Source organism: Sebastes fasciatus, chromosome 8 (assembly GCF_043250625.1).
Source record: "Sebastes fasciatus isolate fSebFas1 chromosome 8, fSebFas1.pri, whole genome shotgun sequence".
Taxonomy (NCBI): domain Eukaryota; kingdom Metazoa; phylum Chordata; class Actinopteri; order Perciformes; family Sebastidae; genus Sebastes; species Sebastes fasciatus.
Window position 1 is genome coordinate 14,354,015 of NC_133802.1, and position 21,789 is coordinate 14,375,803.

The 21,789-nt window shown below is 40.4% G+C and overlaps 1 protein-coding gene across 1 annotated transcript in view; it reads right to left on the minus strand.

Moving 5' to 3' along the window:
• The window catches only part of LOC141772572 (metabotropic glutamate receptor 4-like), a 225,282-nt gene that overhangs the window by 4,091 nt on the left and 199,402 nt on the right, over window positions 1-21,789 (minus strand). Inside the window, exons 8-10 of the mRNA XM_074643692.1 lie at window positions 13,401-13,537; window positions 10,171-11,106; window positions 4,010-4,256 (exon numbers count right to left, since the gene is read on the minus strand). Of these exons, the coding sequence (XP_074499793.1) occupies window positions 4,010-4,256; window positions 10,171-11,106; window positions 13,401-13,537 (1,320 nt within the window). The remainder of the gene's footprint in view (window positions 1-4,009; window positions 4,257-10,170; window positions 11,107-13,400; window positions 13,538-21,789) is intronic.

Sequence of the window (21,789 nt, forward strand, 5' to 3'; positions counted from 1 at the left end):
ATATATTTTACACAACTCCCTATAATTGGGGAAAAGAACTACTGTTGATTGTTGCAACTAAGTGAATCATTGATTGCTATTGTACATGGTAACATTGCAGACATTTTAACAACATATCACCATGAAATATTGGTCAAGACAGTGATGCAGATGCAGTCAGACTCATAGGCTGTGGCAATGGTCATATCAATGTAAGTACCTGCTATCACAGTACCATCAATGAAATCAGGGAAACCTCTGTCAACATGTTTTCTTCACAGCCGATTATATCATTTAATTGTATGAAAAATTGCATAATATAGAGCCACCAAGCAGATCACAGCAGTGGTATGAAATGCATTAGTAACCATTCAAATGCAAGTCCTTTACTACATGCAAAGACCTGAGATTTCTCTGTGCACCAAGCAAAACATGCAGTCAGCGTATTCCAGTGACATTTTCAATTGTAATATTAGACAATATGTGATCTGACTTGGCACTATAAGTGTCGTCATCAATGTTTGATAATAGGGCTCATTATTCTTTAACATCCTTTTCATGTTTCATGGAATTTCATATCAGCTGTGAATAAAACACACAAGACAGATGACCGGAGGGCGGACCGCAGTGACCGTAACAAGCCCAACCCGCTGGTGAAACACGACTGTCATACAATACAGTACCTGTGTGTGCATGTGTGCGGTCATGCTCCGATGCACACATAGTATGTCTGTGTTGCAAGTGTCAGCGTGTATGTGTGTGTGTGGCATTTTTTTTAAATAAAACTATCCTCAGCGAGCATGCTTGGCGTGGTGGTAATCACACTACCAATCTGCCAATCTGCCCACAGCAGCCTTGGCTGATTGAATATGTCAGAGGGGATGAATCCAATCAGAAGACCGCTGAAAGCCAGAGTCGGGGCGAAAGTGCTGTAGAGGAGTGACATGTAATGGTAAATGTTTCTGTGTATTTGTCAGTCGCCGCGTTGGGTGTATGAATGGGGGACGGCGTTCTCACCATTTCATCCAAAGCATCTCTTCCAAGAGAAGCATTGATAAATGAGCCTTATTTGAATATGTATGTGCTGCAAGGCCAAGATAAAGAATAGATGGTCCAGAAAGAATTGGAGCTGGCAGACCCATCTGTCTTATCCTGTTCCCTCTTATTGTTGTTGTTGTCCCATTACCGCAAATTCCTTCTTTTGCAGGGGACACATGGCTATCGCTTGTCTCCTGCACTCAGACAGAGTGGTGTCATCTTCCCACATTAACGGGCTTTGCCATGCTGATTGGCCGTTTTACAGTACCGCACACCAATGTTGTCTACCCAAGTTGATGTCTGTTGGTCACGGGTGGATTTGTGAGGGTGTGATTGCTGCCTGGTGTCATTCAGGGTGATGTAGTTTAGCCAGGGATGCTTTGTGCATAGTATGGGCAAGCACAGGGTGTTGTGGTGAACATTAGCAGAAATTAACAGGAAAAAAAGTGGTCACAGATAATAAAAAGGCATCGTCTAATCAGGTTACCTGAGAGTCTAAAGTCCCTCACAAGGCTCCCCTCCCTCAACACAGTCTGACACATAAGCACAAAGAGCAGTCGTTAGATTGACAGTTCAAACCAGAGGGCGAGAATCAGCACCTATAAATGGGCTCTGTAATGGGCTACTCCATTCTGAATTGACTCCATGTCGAAAAAAGGCATTCATGCCAGTGTGGGCGCAGTCTTTTTAGTCCTAATACACATAATTCTACCCTATTCAGCCTGTCACAGTTTAAAATCAGGACTTTCAGTAATCAGAACATGTGGGGTTTGCTTGATTGGATTTAACCATTCCCCACACCGGGACAGCCTACTCATATACTTTATCTTGGTGATTGAAATATCCTCTTTTCCAACACTGAGCTACCCGTCTCCTTAGTCCCTTTCAAAATCAGAATAGTGTGGGCATCCTGTCACACCTGCTGATTCACAAATCCAGTGTGGTCGGTGTTTGTGAGAATGGAACTAATTTTTTTTCTGTCCCATGTGTGCAAAATACAGGATTATCCTGGTGAAACAGGAAAGTTAATTCCTGCCTTTTTCAAACACATTTTTTTTTGTATTTCGATTAGGGCTGTCAAAGTTAACGCGATAATGATGCATTAACACAAATTGGTTTTAACGCGACAGTGAAGATTCTGGTATTATGAAACTAGGAAACCTAAAGAATCCATTGGCCATGTCGTACTGGCTTGTTAAATAAGGAGGTTAAATAACGCTCCTAGCTTGTGCTAAATTTTGGGGAGGAAAAACTGCAATGGACATTTTCAAAGGGGTTCATTGTCCTCTGACCTCAAGATATGTGAATGAAAATGGGTTTTCTGGGTACCCACGAGTCTCATAGTCAAGTCAGCACACTGACACACTGACAGCTGTTGTTGCCGGTTGGGCTAGAGTTTGCCATGTTATGATTTGAGCATATTTTATGCTAAATGCAGTACCTGTGAGGACAATATTTGTCATTGTTTTGTGTTTCCAATAATGAATATATACATACATTAGCATAAAGCAAGCATATTTGTTCACTCCTATGTTGATAAGAGTATTAAATACTTAATAATTAAATCTTCCTTTTAAAAGGACTGTTTGTAACTTCTTACACGTATAAATCACCCAGGTCGGTGTCCCATGTGCGCTCGCGTGTGGCTACGCTGTTCAGACAAGACTCCAACACAAACTACACGGAAGCACCAAAACCGCAAAGTTATATCTAGTGAAGCCCGTCAAAACAGTGTTGGCCGCGGTCGGATGACGCGGTGGAGACCGTAGCTTTGGTCTCCAGGGCCGGAGTCTCTGCTGTACTCTGCTCCTCTGCCTGCCTGCCTTCACTCACACACCGCGCGCATTCTTGCTATTTCGCTCCACTCTAACATGCATGTGCGCACACTACACACTGCAGAAGAGTTAGTTTAGCTCTGAGAATATCTAGTGAATGTACAGTGGACGTTTGTGCAGAAATAAATGCTGCAGCTCCTCCAGACCAACAGAGGTTCCCCGTGTCTTGTGAAGTGACGGGGCTCTGCAGCGAGTAACGTTATCGTCTCCGACCAAAACTCCTTTGTCTCCCCTGTTTTCTCCGGCCGCGGTCGGGAGGCTGAGGCAGGAATAGCCAACACTAGGATCAGCAGTGATTCGTGGAGACACCTTTGTCTGGTCAGCTAACATTACTGCCAAGCAGGTGAAATATAGAGTGATATTGTGGTTTTAGCTGACGTGTGTCGCCTCACTGTTTTGAGCGATGCTCGTTCATGTCTATGTAGAGCGAGCACAAGCACGAGCCCGACGCTGACTTTCGTTGACTTAACGGCCAGAGGTGTCGCTGTTCACAAGCATTTCTGATTCTTACAAACAGTCCCTTTAAAGGTACATTTTGAACAGATAAACAATGTGTGATTAATCGTGATTAACTATGGACAGTCATGTGATTAATTGTGATTAAATATTTTAATCGATTGACAGCCCTAATTTCGATATAGCATAGTGGAACATACAAAACTTTAAAAAAATAAATATGATTGGATCTTGCTTAATCTAAGAAGAGCAATATGCTGTAGTCTGTAGGCTATAAGTATTACTTTGACCTTTTATATAATGGTGAATTTGAAAACCTCCAGAGCTATGATAGCTAGAGGCTAAGTTGAAATCAGTTCTAATTATTCACACCGTTCTGTTTATGTCATCTGCAATAGCTCGTGTTCAAAAAGAAACCATAATATAACACCACTTTAGTTGGCACTGAGATGGCATCCTAATTTCTTGTATGCTCTCATAAGGTTTGCTAATTTCCAGAACTGCTGAAGTGCAAAATAACACTGGCATCAATTATGTTCACATAAAAGGAGATAATTCTTTTCAAGTAGACATGTGTATTCTATAACTGCTTTAGAAGCAGCTCATTGCATCAGCCTAAAAATCAACTCCTGGTTGAGCTTCTCTGGAACACATTTCATTCTTCCTTTTCTCTTTACTATTCCATGAGGCGCGATACCAACCTTGTGTTTCAAGACTTTCACAGAGTTCAGACTTGGCCTCTCCGTTGGGCCTCAGGCCTCCTTTGGGGTTGAACTTGTTGGACATGGTGGCTGCCGTGACCACAGCCTTCAGGCTGCGCTTGCGCTTGGGTACGTTCTGCTCCGGATGGAAGAGAACCACGTAGACCTTGGGCATGTAGAGCATCCCCAGAGAGACCGACGCACTGAGGCTTACAGAGATGGTCAGAGTTGTGGTCTGGATGTACATCTGTATTATGGAAGAGACAGCAGCAAACAGAATCATTTGTTGAGGCTGCGCCGACTGATGGACAGTGATGCTCTAGTTATAGTATCTCAGGTTAATCTGAGCACACTTACTGTAGAGCCTGCACAGTTTTAATAAGTCCATGAAGGAAAATCAAATTCATATTTTTATTCTGAGAGACAATTTTCTAATAAAGCTGCAGTTCTGGGGCATGTGATGAACAAGAATGTATTGCTTTCAATAGTCTGAAGCAAGGACAGACGTTGCCTTGCAAAAGTAATATATAAATAGTAGAAGGTAATATTGTAGAAGAACTTACAGTATCACATAATAAGACATTTTGATGGCATACAGCACCCCTTATTCACGTTCTTTTATGTTCATGGGCTGGGTTCACCACTCCTGAGCTCTGATTTCATTGCTCTGTTTGTTTATTTATGATACACGACTAATAGAAGTGCCCCCTTGATAGGTGTCTATGTAGTCTGCGTATGGATGTTTTTTTTGTTACCCTGAGGTTTTGCGACAACAGCATAAGGATTGTGTGCCTTCTGAAGCCAGTGACAGCTGCAGCTCACAGCTGGGTAGCAGATATATAGCCGCCGGCAACAGCCATGGAGCGGAGAGAAACATCCTACAGCATATTAAAAGTGCCTGGAAGTGATATTTCATTTATGATAATCATCCCAGAGCTCAGACAGAGTCCATGTTCTCTGATTTGTTGATGTAGGGAATGTGGCGAGTCAGCGCACGAGATGTAAAACCTATAATTGGTAGATCATGTTTGATATTGACACATGCATATGAGATGAAAATATGATTTCTTCAGTTTAAAAGTGGACTTCCATAAACAAACATAATGAATTTGAGGGGCTTGCTTCACAGTGATCCTACTCCATCTTTTCCCAGTAACTCCAGTATGAAACCCATTAATTAGAAAACAGAGAAAGAAAAGAAGAGTTGACTTTGCCTCTCGGTGTAAAATTGCCGAGGTCTTCTGAAGTTGATGAACACAAGGCGAAGAGTGTTCAGTGAAAACACAGCTGGCACGACATCCTTCAAAGAGATTTGCCTGAGGTTTTGTCTGACATTACATTTACAGACATCACAAATGACTGAGTCTTTTGGCATGGGAATAGCCCACAGGGCGTTGAACCACTAGCATGTCAACACTTATAAATTATGTTTCCCAGCATGGGGTCATGACATATGGTGTTTGTTTATCAGCTTGTACCACATTTATCCTCACATCTCAAGATGCTTACAGATTTTCTACAAACCTTTGCAGTGGAGGTCGACCGATAGTGGGATTAGTCCGATATAGTAACGATAGGTTGGAGCAGGAAAAAGCCGATAACCGATTAATCCAACGATAACCCCTATCCCCCCCAAAATAATATTCAACACTGTCTGAAATGAACAATCTTTGACTTTGTTACAAACTATATAACTAACCACTCTTACAAACCATTAATGATCGTGCATATTCCTGGGGTAAGGAGGATCCTAAAGTGTGCATTTAATTTCATGACTGGATAGCTACGTGGCCGGACTATTTAGAAGAGAGAAGGCCAAATTGGTACAGTAAGCAAGTTAAAGTGAAAGGTTGAATGATTTCTTTGCCTCTCTGTCTGCCTGTCTTGTATCGTGGACAAAGACCTGATACTGTTGCGTTCTACAGATATAAGAGAGATAACTTTTTGGTGGAGAAATAAACTGAAAACGAGTCAGATATGACATGAATACCGCTTGTCTGTTTGCTGTAAAATCAGCTGTATCCAGCTGTGGACGCAGAGTTTTAGCCCACCATTTCTAACACTATCGCCAGAATAATGCGTTGAAGGTTTTTTCATGGAGTGGAGAATTGCTTTCTGAAAAAGTAGGCGATCTCAAGCTATCTAAATAATAAATATCTAAAATGTAATTTAAAGTCTGTCGTGTATTTATGGCTAACCCCCCCAACCCCACTCCCCCTCTCCCGATCTCGAAGTGTGAGTGCCATTTCATGGGGTCTTTAACAGTTGTTAAGATTATGATCAGGAGGTAATCATATGCCGCCAAGGAGCCAAGTTTCACCAATAACTATTGTTTGTAAAATGTCCTATCGGCGCCGATTAATCGGTCAACCTCTACTTTGCCGCACCATAACCATCTAAGCTGCAGCTATATATCCATTAGTATTAATCTGACTAAGATAGGATATGATTTTCAGCAGGGCATTTGTGTAGCATTCTTTTCACTTTAGTGTCTATAAGTAGGACATTATCTTGTAGTCGATCAGTCAGTTCAAGTGGGAAAGCAACAATGTATGAAATAAATAGCATGACCTGTCAAACAGTGACAAATATGTTGATGTAATAAAAAAAAAACTATAGCGAGGCCTAGCACAAATTAAGTTCCCTAAAGCCATGTCAGTGAAGAAAACAAGATAACAGTGCAAAATGGAGGCGATAGGGCATTGTATTCTATCACACTGCAACGCTAGCATTCCTGGGTGAAGGAGGGGGAGTCTTGTAATCTCCTGAGAAGATTACACGTGGCCTGTGGTGAGTTCGGAACAATATTGCTTCCCCTCCGGAGTACAGAGCAGAGTCACTCCGCGAGGGGAGCCAAGACCCTTGTCCACCTCCATCGGCCCGGGTGACATAAATTTTCTCTGACACGCCGATATGATTGCCAATCTGCTCCATGGGTACAGCGAGGGAACGGGGCTGGGGACAGGAGCCTCACAAGGCTCAGCCATTATGAAGTTTCTTTGAAGCAGGATTGCTCCTTTTATGTCATTAGGCATCAAATCCCTTGTCCAGACAGCTGCCAGAGCTGTCCCTACCTACACGCAAAGCATGCCAACAGGAACACAATCCCACAGCTCTTCCAAGTTCTTCTACCCAAATATTTTGGCCTTTGATATTCTGAATATAGACAATTTAAATAATTTACCATTTCTTTTGGAATGGGACGACACAGTTAAAGTGTCCAAATTATGGTAGGCCATAATATATCATGCTTTCAGTTGTTAATACACTTTCTATTGAATAATGGGTATTTTAATTTAACTAATAGTCACATTTAACAAGAATGAATTATTATTTAATGGTGTATATAAGAGAATATTTAATAAATAAACAGGATACAATTCATCTGGGGAAATAAAAGTAAATTACTTCTCTGTAAACAGGAAGGGCCTTGTTTTATCCTGATAAGGTGTTCCTTGTAATAGTTTATAGTTTGCGGTGTTCTTTTACAGATAGACTGTATTATTTCACGGTGTAGTGTAAATTAATTTGTGATAACAACACTTCGATTTGTGTAAGCGCCACTTGGATTGGATTGAAACTCTGTTAGACAGAGAATGAGTTCTCCACCTGCTCTTCAATGGCGGAGATACAAGTGAATAATAGAGGTTATTTGTATTTGGATGCTTGATTCATCAATGGCTGTGTTTACATGCATGGAGTAAATTAGTTATTGGCCACAAGCTGTTAACATGCCTCCTGAAAGCCTTAAATTGAGTGTCCCTATGCCATCATGAACCTGTTGACAAAATATTCCTCGCTGCCTGTTGATGCTAAAGGGCTGCAACCAAATCTAGAGAAAACACATCTGGCAAAGAGGACCTAATGGATTCTGCCACAAGCTTATTCCAAATGTATGGGCATGTTAGTTAATGCTAATGTTAAGATTTGAGTTGCTGTGCTGTTTATTTTACCGTATTGAACACGGCAGACAGAGAGCAAAGGAGTTGTGCCCCATTTTTATCAAATTTATTGTTTTAATTTCGAGCTGTCAAAGTTAGCATCATAATGCGTAAAAGCAAATTAATTTTAACGCAATTAATTTCTTTAACGCATTAACGCAATCCATCTTCTGGAGTTTGTAGCGGGCTCAGTTTTAAAGCTAGAGTGAAGATACTGATAACATATAACGCTAGAAAAACCTAAGGAATCCATTGGTACCAACCATGTCATACTAGCTTGTCGCAAAGGAGGCTAAATAACGCTCCAAACTTGCGCTAAATTTTGGCGGGGAAAAATGGCATGGCTATTTTCAAAGGGGTCCCTTAACCTCTGACCTCAAGATATGTGAATGTAAATGGGTTCTATGGGTACCCACAAGTCTCCCCTTTACAGACATGCCCAATGTATTACAATTACATGCAGTTTTGGGGCAAGTCATAGTCAAGTCAGCACACTGACACACTGACAGCTGTTGAGTTTGCCATGTTATGATTTGAGCATATTTTTTATGCTAAATGCAGTACCTGTGAGGGTTTCTGGACAATATTTGTTATTGTTTTGTGTTAATTGATTTCCAATAATAAATATTTACCTACATTTGCATGAAGCAAGCATATTTGTCCACTCCCATGTAGATAAGAGTATTAAATACTTGACAAATGTCCAATTTTGAACAGATAAAAAAATGTGTGATTCATTTGTGTGATTAATTAATTATGTGATTAATTGCAATTTAAATATTTTAATCAATTGACTGACCTAGTTCTAATGCAGATAAAACACTGAGCATCAGCGCTAAGTATTTTCTATTAGGAACTTCAATCTTCTTAGTGATTAATTTGTGATTAAACGCGATTAAATATTTTAATCGATTGACAGCCTTTGTCTTAATATTACTGGTTCACTACATATTTTATTAGGAGAAAAAAGGGTAGTCTATATCCTTCACTAAAGTTTGTCCAAGAAACACTGCTTATATTACATTTTTTTTTTTTAAGGTGTTATGCATTTGTCTCTACTATTACTGTACTAGAACCAAATGTCCATGCACACTCATACATTACGTTGCCTTTTAACAGAGTCTTTTTTATGCTGTTGGCAGTCTAAAGGCTGCTATTAAGTCTATTATTATGCAGCGCCATACAGTAGCACTCCCATACTGATGCTTCTACTGCTATCAGTAGTTTGACTTCTCTGCACTCTGCTTTTTTAATGTACATCTGTGTTGAGCAACCTCGAAAATTAGCACTCGTGAGAGTTTATTTGTGATTCACTTTCAACTGACAAGAAACATCAACAGCCACAGCAATTTTGTGCTACTTCACAACCTGGCGTTATCTATTTCCGCGTGCCTGAATGTGCAGTGATTGAATACTCGGTATTCTCATCCAGTGAAGCTGAATCAAACACACACACACACACACATACAAACACAGAAACACAATTAAAGAAAACATATCCAAGCAAACTTGAGGTGAATGAATTCTCCTCACAAGACGCCTGTTAAAGCCTTGTAATCCCCACAGTGGAGCACAAAGCCCATCATCTCATGATGAATAGTGGCAGCGTCCGCAAACACAAGAGGCTGATGCTACACAACAAACATCATTTGAGTGGCCAATTTCTTTACAATGAGGCGCAAAGGAAATATAAAAGACTCTCCAAATGGAAAACGGACATCCAACATGCACAAGTGAATTTAATTGACTTGCTGCCGTTGTGCTCTTTTTATATCAGTACAATTTGTGAAAGCATAGTGACTGCTTTGGCATCTGTGAACAAATTTAAAATAGGGCTGTCAATCGATTAAAATAGTTAATCACGATTAATCACAAATTAATTATTATCATAAAGTGGTCATGTCTGTAAAGGGGAGACTCGTGGGTACCCATAAAACCCATTTTCATTCACATATCTTGAGGTCAGAGGTCAAGGGACCCCTTTGAAAATGGCCATGACAGGTTGGTTTCAATTGATTCCTTAGGTTTTTGTAGCTTTAAAACTGAGCCTGCTACATCCTCCGAAAGATGGATTGTGTTAATGCGTTAAAGTAATTAGTGGCGTTAAACAAATTTGCGTTAACTTTGACAGCCCTACTTTAAAACAGTTCATTTGTAAAAATAGGGCACAACTTGGTTGGTTATTTTGTACTTCCACTACATTTTAAATGGAATATTTACCTTTTCTGCTGATTGTGAGGTCCCAAAGAAGATGGGGATGAAGGCGAGCCATACAATGCAGGTGGTGTACATGGTGAAGCCGATGGGCTTGGCCTCGTTGAATGTCTCGGGAACCCCTCTGGTCTTGATGGCGTAAACTGTGCAGGTCACCATCAGCAGCATGCTATAGCCCAGCAAACAGATGAGGGAGAGATCCGATATATCACATTTCAGAACGCCACGGGACATTTGGGGATTGGCTGTACGCTGATCCTCATAGTCGATGATGGCTTGCGATGGGTCAACGCCAAACCAGATACACACTCCGAGGAGCTGCACTGATATCAGGGTGAACGTGAGGACTAACTGTGAGGCCGGGGAGATGAATCGAGGGGCACTGACCGACATCTTGCCCTGCTCAAAAATCCTGTAGATACGATTTGTCTTGGTCAGCAGCGCTGCATAGCTTATACTCATACCCAAGCCCAGGAAAATCCTCCGCAGGGAGCATATCACCACATCAGGAGTGGAGATCATGAGGAATGTCGTAGCATAGCAGAGAAAGATACCCGTCAGCAGCACGTAGCTCAGTTCTCGACCCGACGCCTTAACAATGGGTGTGTCATTGTAGCGCACAAAGGTGACGACCACAAACAGAGTAGCCATGATGCCCAGGACGGAGAGAAGGACGGGGATGACTGCCCACGGGGAGCTCCACTCCAGCTTGACAATGGGAATGGAATCGCAGCCAGTGTGGTTGGCGTTAGGCCGCAAATCAAAGCGGCACATCTTGCAGGTGTAAGTGTCTGCCTGATACTGGTAACCGTCGCAATTCTCGCAGTGCCAACAACAGGGAATTCCCTTCACTGTTTTTTTGCGCTGCCCGGGGCGGCAGGGCTGGCTGCATATAGAGGAAGGGACTTCTTGTGATGCACCAGGCCACTGCATTTCGTTTGTCTGGAGGGGAAAGTATAGGAAATGAGAAAAGTTTATTCCACCTCGCCATACTAACACTGTACTCATATACTCACATCCCTGAAACCCAAACAAGGAACATCAATACTGTGCAATTACTCAGTATTATCACATTTAAACAAGCTCATAATCAGAATTAAAAAAGCACCTTAAAGGGTAAGTATAGCAAAAACACAAATTACTACGTATTGTTACACTAGTTACATAATGTATAATGCATGAGGACCCAATTCAATTAACACTTGGTAGATTAGTTTACACACACAAGGGCGTGATCGAATGAACAAACTGTAAATGGGATATTCACCACATGGAGGCTGCAGCCTTTTTATCAAGACATCATCGAATTATAACTCAACAGGAAACAACTTTGCTGTTTAATCACTTTCAAGGAATGCTGCACTTACTGGAGGAAAGAAAGTAAATAGAGTCCGCGTGGTGCTGCAGTCTCAATGATGCAGTAATCGTGCGCCTGTGCTGCTGTTGCACTGACGTTATTTATTTTTATTATAACGCAGTTTGCTTAAGAGGCCTTATTAAAGTAAGATGGGGTGCGGAAAGGGGATAGGGAATATTCAATTATTCAAATAAACATCTGGATGATTTAGATGATTTGGTTTTGTGTTTGAAAAAAAAGAAGAAGCTCCATATGGCATTATTGCTGTTCCTTGGAGATCTCTGCCATGCAGGTGATGCTGATAAGTCGATCAGTGTGCAGCAGTAACTCGGGACCTTGATGTCTACAATAATCTTATGCCATGCCTGCAGTATGTGAAGCAACAAAATAAGAACACCTGGGGGCTCATGTATAAATGATGCATAGCAACAAAAGGATGCATACACATTGTTCCTCACAAAGTTTGGCATTTAAAACAAAGGAATTATGATGTAAACTTATGCAAAACTACAGATTCCATGCTCCATGCATATTTATATATTGAATCAGGAGCTGGTATATTACTGTATCATGTAATGATGGCAAATGTCAAAATAAGGTTAATGCAAAACGATGGCTCTTTACTCCATTGGATACCTACTTATTTGGGCATAATTGTGAGTGGAAACACACTCTGTATTCACCTAAACTATGTGTTAGCCTACGTGTCTAAAGCCAAACCAGAAAAGGGGATGATTTATTATTAATATTATTCCGTCGACTGTTGCCCTATAAAACCTGACATAAGCAAGATGTATTCAGCATCATCTTTGGTAACAGTGACAAGTTATGAGGAGGTGAATAAATGAAGCTCTACTACGTGTAGCAATATTAGAGTTGCTGTAAATGTCAGACATAATGGTTAAGAGGCTGCTTTGGCAGAAAATAAACCCAAACGAGAACATATACTGAATTTCAACACAGTCTCACGGCAGTTAGTGAAATAGTTGCATAATTTAATCTATTTGATTTGTATACATAGACACGAATTTCCCTTTTTCGTTACGCCCAGCACGACTTTCAACAACGTATTTTTCATGCTTTTTCCTACAAATGTCCAGCAACATGTGAAGCATGCGTCAATTTCCGCTCCAGTCATTTCAAAACAAAACTACTTAGTTAGGCTTAGGAAAGGATTGACTTGGTTAGGTTTAGGCAACAAAACTCCGTAGTTAGGTTCAGGGAAAGATCGTGGATTGGGTTTAAATAACACCGGAAGTGTCGTGACTTAAGTATGAAAGTTGCCTGACAAATAAATCAACTTTGACTTCTGGTTTCACACCAGACACGAACACCGGTCTCCTGGGCTAAAGTCTCCTTCCACCCCAACCTCCTCCCTATGTGGCATTCGCCGCTCTTTATACTTCCTGGTTCAAAATTACGCGGATTACATACTTATTGATTTTGTGCTGACCATCATTAAAGAAAATCTGATATTCATGTCTATGTACACACATCAATACATTCAATTTCGTGACTATTTTACAAACTGCTGTGCAACCGGGCTGTATATATTTTGTCCTAATTGATGAAGGGGGATTCCTCCTTTCAATACCTTTCTACAGGACTCATGGTCACAGCATTTGTCTTTACAGTTGGTGAAGCCGAATTACAGTTTTAATACCAAGTGTTTTTGTAGTTTCTTGTCAAGACTAAATGGGTTGAATTGGTAATGAAATGCTAAACAGCCAAATATGGGATGTCTGAAGAATCATATTGGCTGATCGTCAAAGTCTGATGGTGATATTGAGCATGATCACCAGCACAACAATCTGGCAGTAGAAAAGTCAAGCATACAATCTTTTAGACATATTTTAAGTCATATTTAAAATATCCATACGTCTAAGTGGAGCTGATCTGTCCAGTGACCAATGATCTTGTATTCCGTGGTGTTGTTTGTGATCTGGTATTGGTAGATTTCATAGCGACCAGGAGCATCTCCATTCACGTTGAAGACCACCGGGGTGCCAGCAATTCCTGAGGATGACAAAAAAAGTAGTTTTAAAGGGCAGATTGTCACACCGAGGTGAAGTCCAAACAGTGTTGGACAACACAGTACAAACTCAAGGAGTTCCCATAATGCTCTGAGATGAAATGAGGCTGCAGGGGGACTTCAAGCTAATGCTGTTATAGTGTTAATGATGGGAGCAAAATAGATGTTGACAGCCATGTTGTCCTGGTCCTTTGAGGAGGGCCTGTGCTGCTGTCTGTTCATGTTCCCGTATCATTTCACACTCCTTCATTCTGCTTATTGCCCCGCTGCTTGTTATCCACAAGGTCCCCGCTCGGAGTGCTAACGAATGACGGCACTGATTTTGATTACCACTTTGAGGTCTCTGTCATCCCTCTGCTTCCCGTTTCTGTGCCAACCTACAAATCTCTCAAGCTTCGCAACTTGTTATAAAATTGTGGTGTGAGATTCACAGATTTAGTCACGAGAGCCCACCACGGAGCGTCTCTGAGGAAAAGGACCATTAATAGCATCCCCTTCTCCGTCTATTCGCTCCTACCAAATTTACTTTCCTTCAATGCAATCCCCTCACACTTAGCAATTCTGTAACATGTCGAAATGAGGGTTGAAAAGTAAGGGAAAAAATTTTCTTAGTTAAGTTGCAGCTGAAATGTGTTTTGGATGGCCCACAGTTGATATTTGGATGTTGTGTACAGTATATTCTAGAGCTACATCAGAGGGATAAGAGTGCAACAGAAAAAGGATATTCATCATGTCCTGACACCAGACTCAGTGTTTCCCTGCATTAGGGAGAGACTTGTTCGTGTTCCAGGAGTATTGACTGCACTCCTCTGTCATAAGAATAAAAGGAATTATTTATTCGCATGTGTTGTTAACTTGAATAGGTCACAGTATTGATTGTTTTGGAACCTGTGAGTCAGAGTTGGAAACCTGTGAGTCAGATTTATTTTTTCCCTTCTGCAGATTTTTTTGTGTGTCGGAGGTCTGATCAAAACCCATAGGATTTAATTGCATTAGTATAATCCTGCTGCATTATCTAGAGGGCATGTCTAAGACAACAGCAGGCAGTCATGTGCAATTATGAAAAATTTCCTGCCCATCTCAGCAATACCGGGAAATGAGTGGGATGCATGTTTCTACTAATTTGATCGCCTTAATCGATTAGTTTCACCTCTTAACTTGCAAAAAAGGCATCGCAAGTTTCATGCACAGCCAGCAAAAAAAAATTAGCTGCTTGTTTAATAACCAGGTCAGATTTTTGAGGAAACATTGCATAAGAAGTGAACTGAAAAAAAAAAAAATCTACTACTATCAGCTGCTTCTCTGCCCAAATGCACCAAAAATGAAATGGTCACAATACATTTGTCTGTCAATTTAAATGGCTGTTTATTGGCAAGAATCTGGTGATACGATACGTATCATGATAGAAGGGTTACGATTCAATATATCACGATATATTGCGACGTTTTAAAATCTAACTTTAGGAAAACTGTCATAGTATTAAGAACACATGCATACAATCTGAGTAAAATGATCCTCTGTCTGCCGCAAATCGTTGAACGTAAACAATTGAAAATCAATAGTGTTTTTGAGCAAGATAATATCGCGATACGCAAGAGTATACATTTTTTTCTTACACCCCTATAATTTAACTCTAAAGTGTGTAAACTGGGTTTATAACAGTGTGTTTAAAACTCTATATTAATGCTTTGAGAGCTAAATTAACACAACTGTACTGTGGAGATGACAGAGGGAGTGTGTAGGGCAGTGTGTTCGTACTGTCTTTTAACGTGCGTGCAAATTCAAATCAGATGGAAACAAATTAACATATATAAACATGATTCACGTTTACTCATTGCTTTGAAACTGAGCTTTTATTGTTTGTGATCCTTAAAGTAAAATGTTTCTCCATCCTCCCAGCAGTGAGTAGTCTGCTAGTTGAAATTCCAAGCCAGTTTATGTTTCTTCTTGATTTTAAAGCTGTGTAACGCCACTGCCAACACCCGCTCCGTGTCTTTAACCCCTTTTGTAGTGTTTTGCTTATGATAAATAGGATGCAAGGTCTCCTGTGCGCGATTGGCTCTCCCTGCTGAGGCGTGGCTCATCTGCCAATGTCTGACGCGCCGGGGATTCTGATTGGGGCAGCACCTGCTCAGGCGCTCCAATCCAGGGGGGGCAATTTGGGGACTGAAGCATTAAATGTCTGGCCAGCTCGACAGCCGTGGCGGCTGGGATTTCACTTGAACAGCTCGCCAATCTGCCTTTGGTGATTCCTAGTCAATAAATGTTAACTGTGTTTAACTCTATGAATCAAGATTTAAGGTATTCGTCAGCTACCTGGGGACTGAGCCAGGATTAGTTTCAAAAACTCATTACTCTCACTCAGAAAATGATGTGTTTAGAGATCACTAGGTGCTGCTTTATCAATACAACACAGCTAAAGCATCACCTAGAGATCATTAGGTGCTGCTTCAGCTGTGTTTTATTGATAACAAATATTAAACACATCCCATTCATCACATAAGCAAAAAACTACAAAGGGGTTAAACCCACGGAGTGGGCGTTGGGCAGTGGCCGTAACAAGATGGTTTATTGAGGGAGACTCATTTAAAGCTCTACTTTGCTTCTCTTAAGAATTGATAATGTATTCAAACAAAACTAATTTCCTGGATGTCACGGTTGCAGTTAAAAACAATGACCCTTCCACTCCATTAAAAGCCATTAACCACAGCCACGAGAAATCTAATGTGTTTACAAATGTTGCATAAAAACGGATCAAAACAAGCTGCTGTTGAACTCTGAAAGCACAGAGGTGGCTTCAGTGAACTCAATATCTTTAATGAAGGCATTTTGCTAAAAACCTAACAATACAAGTTAAAGGAAACATAATTACCACACTTTCCTCATAAATACAAAGCAGCAATATTCCTAGTTCCCTGAACGGCAAGATACTATTAAACAGTATACACATTAATTTGAAATCCTTTCACAGGCTGGTGTAATGGTTTGCATTGGTCTGAGCAGAGAAATACATTTACCATATAGCATAATATATGATCCTGTGACTGAGGGCTTCCTGAAATTAAAGCAGTAATCAAACCTCTGAAAACAAGCAGATTTAAATGACTGTGTGTAAACCCAAAGTCACAGCCAACCTTTAATCACACTTTTAACACAGCTTTACTATCAGGTTTATATCTTGCAAGGTTACTTTATTAAACTAAATGTCCTCAGGACCACTAGCATTAAGTACCACTGAGTATGCACCATTTCTGAATATAACCAGCGGCAACACTGGGATCACAATCTTAATGCCATGCATCGATAAGAATCACCTTCATCTACAATATCTGTAGTGCTTGGGTTTCCTCTTTCCTTTAGTCAGCATGGACGTCTGAAGAGAATTCCCAGAATACACTTGGATCATGTGGACATTCCTGTCGTTTTTTCCTACAAACCTTTTAAATTCTCCATTCCTCCGTGCCGAAAGACTCTTAAAAGCAAGGCGGCATTCCGGTAATGTGCTGCATTGATTTCCTAGCCGTCCCTGTAGTAACCCCAATGGCTTCAGTGCTGCCAAGCCATCCAGTAACATAAAACCATGAATAAAGGAATGCATAAAGAACTGAAGTTTAACACAAGCCTGCTATACGGTACTTCAGATTGAAGCTTTAATGTTACTCCAGTGCTGGGAGAATCGATCCATCTCGTAAAACTAAACTAATACGACTTCAGGATACAACTCTAAACAATTTCTTCTTCTTTTTTCATTTTACACAAATGAGTACTGACCTGCTTACATAGTAATAAGCACACTCAGTGCAGGTAAACAATGTTTTGACTTTGAAGCCGGGGCCTACAGTAAAACACTGCTGAGCGCTGCAGAGTTTCCTTTCAATATCCATTAGGGAGGAAAACTAGCTGCTGCAAACATAAGTGTCAAGTTAACCTTTATTATCCCCAAAAAATAAAGGTTACGTTGACTATATTATTAAGAGAAATCCATCCATTTTAAATAAATAAATATTTTTCGCTACTTTGTCTCGACTTTAAAACTCTCTTACATAAATCTATAAAACCAAACCACCTCTGAGGAAGTAAATGCCAAATCATGCCTTTTCCTTTAACAGTTTTGTACATTTTCTCAAATATAACCTCAATTTACCTCAATTTATTTACCAACAAAACTGATCCCTGTTGCTGCCATCCCACTAACAATAATATTACCATTAATGTTACTGGCTGCATTCTGAATTCTTGAACAAATTCATTTGTTTTGCTTGATTGCGTGAACACTTGTATGAATCATACATCACTGTAATCCTCAGGATCAGAGGAAGAGAATGACATATAATTTGTTGGTGTCTGTGTCATGTAAGTACCTCAAATCTGCCGTTTTAGGCGACAATAGGATATGCTTTGGTGAAAGACTTTGACAAGAACATAGATTTATTTAGTCAGTGTGACCACAGTGTGACGGTAAAATGTGTAGTTTGACGGCTACGTTTCACCCGCTCTGTCGGTGAGTCGAGGTGCGTTTTAGGTGCGTTGGAGAGCTTGTAATTTCTAGATTCCAACAATATCAAGCATGATATGACTGATGAGAAAAATGATGGTGAATCTTTTGATCACAATCTGTTCTTATATTTACGTAGTTTAAGTCAGTGTGACTTTATTTTATACATAATTTGGACAACATACAGTAGGTTTACATATTCTGAAAGGTAAAGACCTCAGATTCATTTACAGTATATCTTCTATAAATAGATCATCTTCCATCGTGACTTTTTTCTAACTACGCCACAGAGTAAGACCCGTTTCGACCGGGTACCGGGTCCGTTGGGCTTAAGAGGTTAACGTGGTTAATAGAAGCAATAGTTTGTTAAGGTTAAGAAAAGATTGTGTTTAAAAGAAACCAATGTTGACTGTTGGTAGAAAAATGGGAAACAAAGGTTTCGTCAGTCCAAGTCACATGGTTTGTTGACATCCGCCCACGCCAACCTCCTCCTTTACGAGGTTTTGTGCCTCTAGGGTCACTAACTGCGTAATTTCGTTGACAATGACAATTCGTCCCCCAAAAAGATAAAGTTAGGGAATCGCTAATGCAGGACATGATCTATTGCTTCCCAACACCAACACCTCCAGCTGCGTTCATTGGAGCTCTCAGCGAAGCTGCAAACTGATGCTGGCAACTGAACTGTTGTTTCTGCAGCAAGTGTTTTACTTCATCCAGAAGTTCCTTTATTTTTCTCATTTAACATAAAATTATTCCTGTCGTGTACTTGCTGTGGCGTGCCTGCCCCTCACCCAAAGATCCAACCCTGTAATTGTCATACAAATAAATGTATCCTTTACTGTATAATCATCTGTGAGACTGGAGACTATGTCAAACTGCTTGCATGGGATTCTACTTGATTGCATGAACACTTTGACCTTCTACTCATTTGACGTATAATTAGCTCAGGTTGTTATAACAACTAACGCTGACCTATGTTAGACCCCGTTCTGCGTACTTTTCTATTATTTCTTCACAAGCCAGCAGGTTAAAGTCGTGCACATGCTGCTTTCATGACCTCCTTATGCATGTATTTTGCTTTTACCTGAAAGTCTATAATTAATTTTCAAAGTTTCAAGGTGCATCTTACTTGTTGCTATGTTATAATGTTACATATGTATAATTATGCATGTGTTGAGGCTGTAAGTTAACACCTAACTTTCCACCTTCTAAATATCTACATTCTTTAGCTGAATATTTTCTAATGTTCATCATCTTCAAGACTGCCAAAAGCAGTCGTTAAAGATGAATAGCCGAAGACAAAACACTGTGTCTAAAACAGTTAAGCTTACAAAGCTATTCCTGTGCAAAATCCACAAAAAAACGTATGGTCATGGTATGTCAATTATTTATCCACACATACAGAAACCGAGTCCAGTCAGTCTTTGTTCAGTATTTAAATGTTGTAGTTGTTCTTATCCAGGACGATTGTCGATAAACAGTACAAAATAAGGTGCAATTTCAGCCATGAAATGTGTAATTTTAACATTTCTCGCCTTACATTGGCACCACAACACCAGTCGAAGGGCAAGTGATAACGGCAGCACTCAGGACTTTTGCCTCAAACCAAGTTTGGCATTTCTGTACTGCAATTTCTTTTTCCTTATCGGCCAACGTGTACACCGATACGATACATCTGCAATGAGCTGATATAACGGCCTGGCTGATTTATTGACCTAGCTCTAGTAGTGGATGCCAATTTGTCTTACAATATGGAAAGTAAACTCTAGGAACTGGATTTTTTTTTTTTCAGAAAGACTGATGAAAGAAATGCTCAATGAGGGATTGCATTCAGTAACAGAGGCTAGGGAACAGAGGCTAGACACGAAGTGATGTGAAAAACTTTCTTTTGCTAATGCTCGTGTGAGTGACCTGTGTGTACATAAGTGTATTTAAATGATACATATTTGAGATGACCCACTTTATATGACAGTAACACAAAAAATAAATAAATAGGATTTATGTCTACATAGGACAGCCACTGGAAAACTACTGATGCCTGTTTTTGATGGTGCTCTGCGTTAACTGTCTTCCCCCTCTCATTTATGCACAATTTTAACTCTGCTGCCGTTGCACTTCAAGCAGGAGATCTCTTGCGTGGGCAATTGAATGCTGACAAGATAAGGCGGGAAATCTCACAAAGCACAGCTCCTGCACATCATCAACTATGATAAAACGCGCTGTTCTGCTGCTGATTGTCAACCCTCCTACGGATCTCAGCCTCTTGTACTTGTTCAGAGTAATTTACATTCAGCAGCCTGATAATTGGAGACCACTGTACACTCGAAGCCTCTGCATGAGCATGTTTGTGAACCCAAAAATAAATAGGACACACAAGTTGCTTCAAATAGCAGTGCACAAATGCCTCAGAATGATGCAGTTATACAGTTAAGATTGCTTTGATACAAATAAACAGATTTCTTATGATACCATACATATTATAAAATCGATCAGACAGCTGCAGCTGATTCAGAACGCTGCTGCTAGAGTCCTCACTAAGACCAAGACAGTGGATCACATCAGTCCAGTTCTGAGGTCTCTACACTGGCTGCCTGTCTCTCAGAGAATTGATTTCAAAATACTGCTGCTGGTTTACAAAGCACTAAATGGTTTAGGGCCAAAATACATTTCTGATCTTCTGCTGTGTTATGAACCATCCAGACCTCTCAGGTCATCTGGATCAGGTCTGCTTAGTGTCCCCAGAGTCAGAACTAAACATGCAGAAGCAGCGTTCAGTTTTTATGCACCAAATATCTGGAACAAGCTCCCAGAAACCTGCAGGACCGCTCCAACTCTCACTTCTTTTAAAACAAAGCTTAAAATTTTCCTGTTTGCGGGTGCCTTTTATTCTGACACTGCACTATAACTTTTACTCTTTTGAGTTTTATGCAATTTTAGCTTTTATCCTAGCTTTTATTTTTAGCTTGTTTTTATTTTCTAATCTTTAATGTTTTAATGTTTTTATAACTGTTTTAATTATTTCTTGAATGTTTCTGTAAAGCACTTTGAATTGCCCTGTTGTTGAAATGTGCTATACAAATAAAGCTGCCTTGCCTTGCCTTGCCTTGCCTTATGCCGGATACGTGCCATTTTATATACACTACATACTTTCAGTTGAGCCTACCTCTTTGGAGTTAGGGGCTGTTCGCATGTCGTGTCTGTAATTTAGCAGCAAGCCACACTGACTAAACTAGACAACATCAAAAAACGATAAATGGATTTCCAGTACTGTAAATCCCTCACCGTAGCTTTACTGCTTGATTTTCCTGTATCAGTTTGGCTGACCTTTCAACCTGATGTTGTTACGGAAAGGGTGAAGCAAGTAAAATAGTCCGTGGGACAGATGGTAAAGCTAAAATATTCAATTCATTTCTCTTAAAGGGACTATTTGTAACTTTCAGAAATGCTTGTTAACAGTGACACCTGTGGCCGTGAAATCAACGAAAGTCAGCGTCGAGCTCGCGCTTTCTCGCTCTAAATAGACATGAACGAGCATCGCTCAAAACAGTGAGGCGACACACGTCAGCTAAAACCACAATATCACTCTATATTTCACCTGCTTGGCAGTAATGTTAGCTGACCAGACGGAGGTCTCTCTATGAACATGATTTAGATCTGATCCTAGAGTTGGCTTTTCCTGTCTCAGTGCAGGCTGAGGTAGTGGGGCTCTGCAGCATGTCTCCCTGCTCTCTCCGCCCGCAG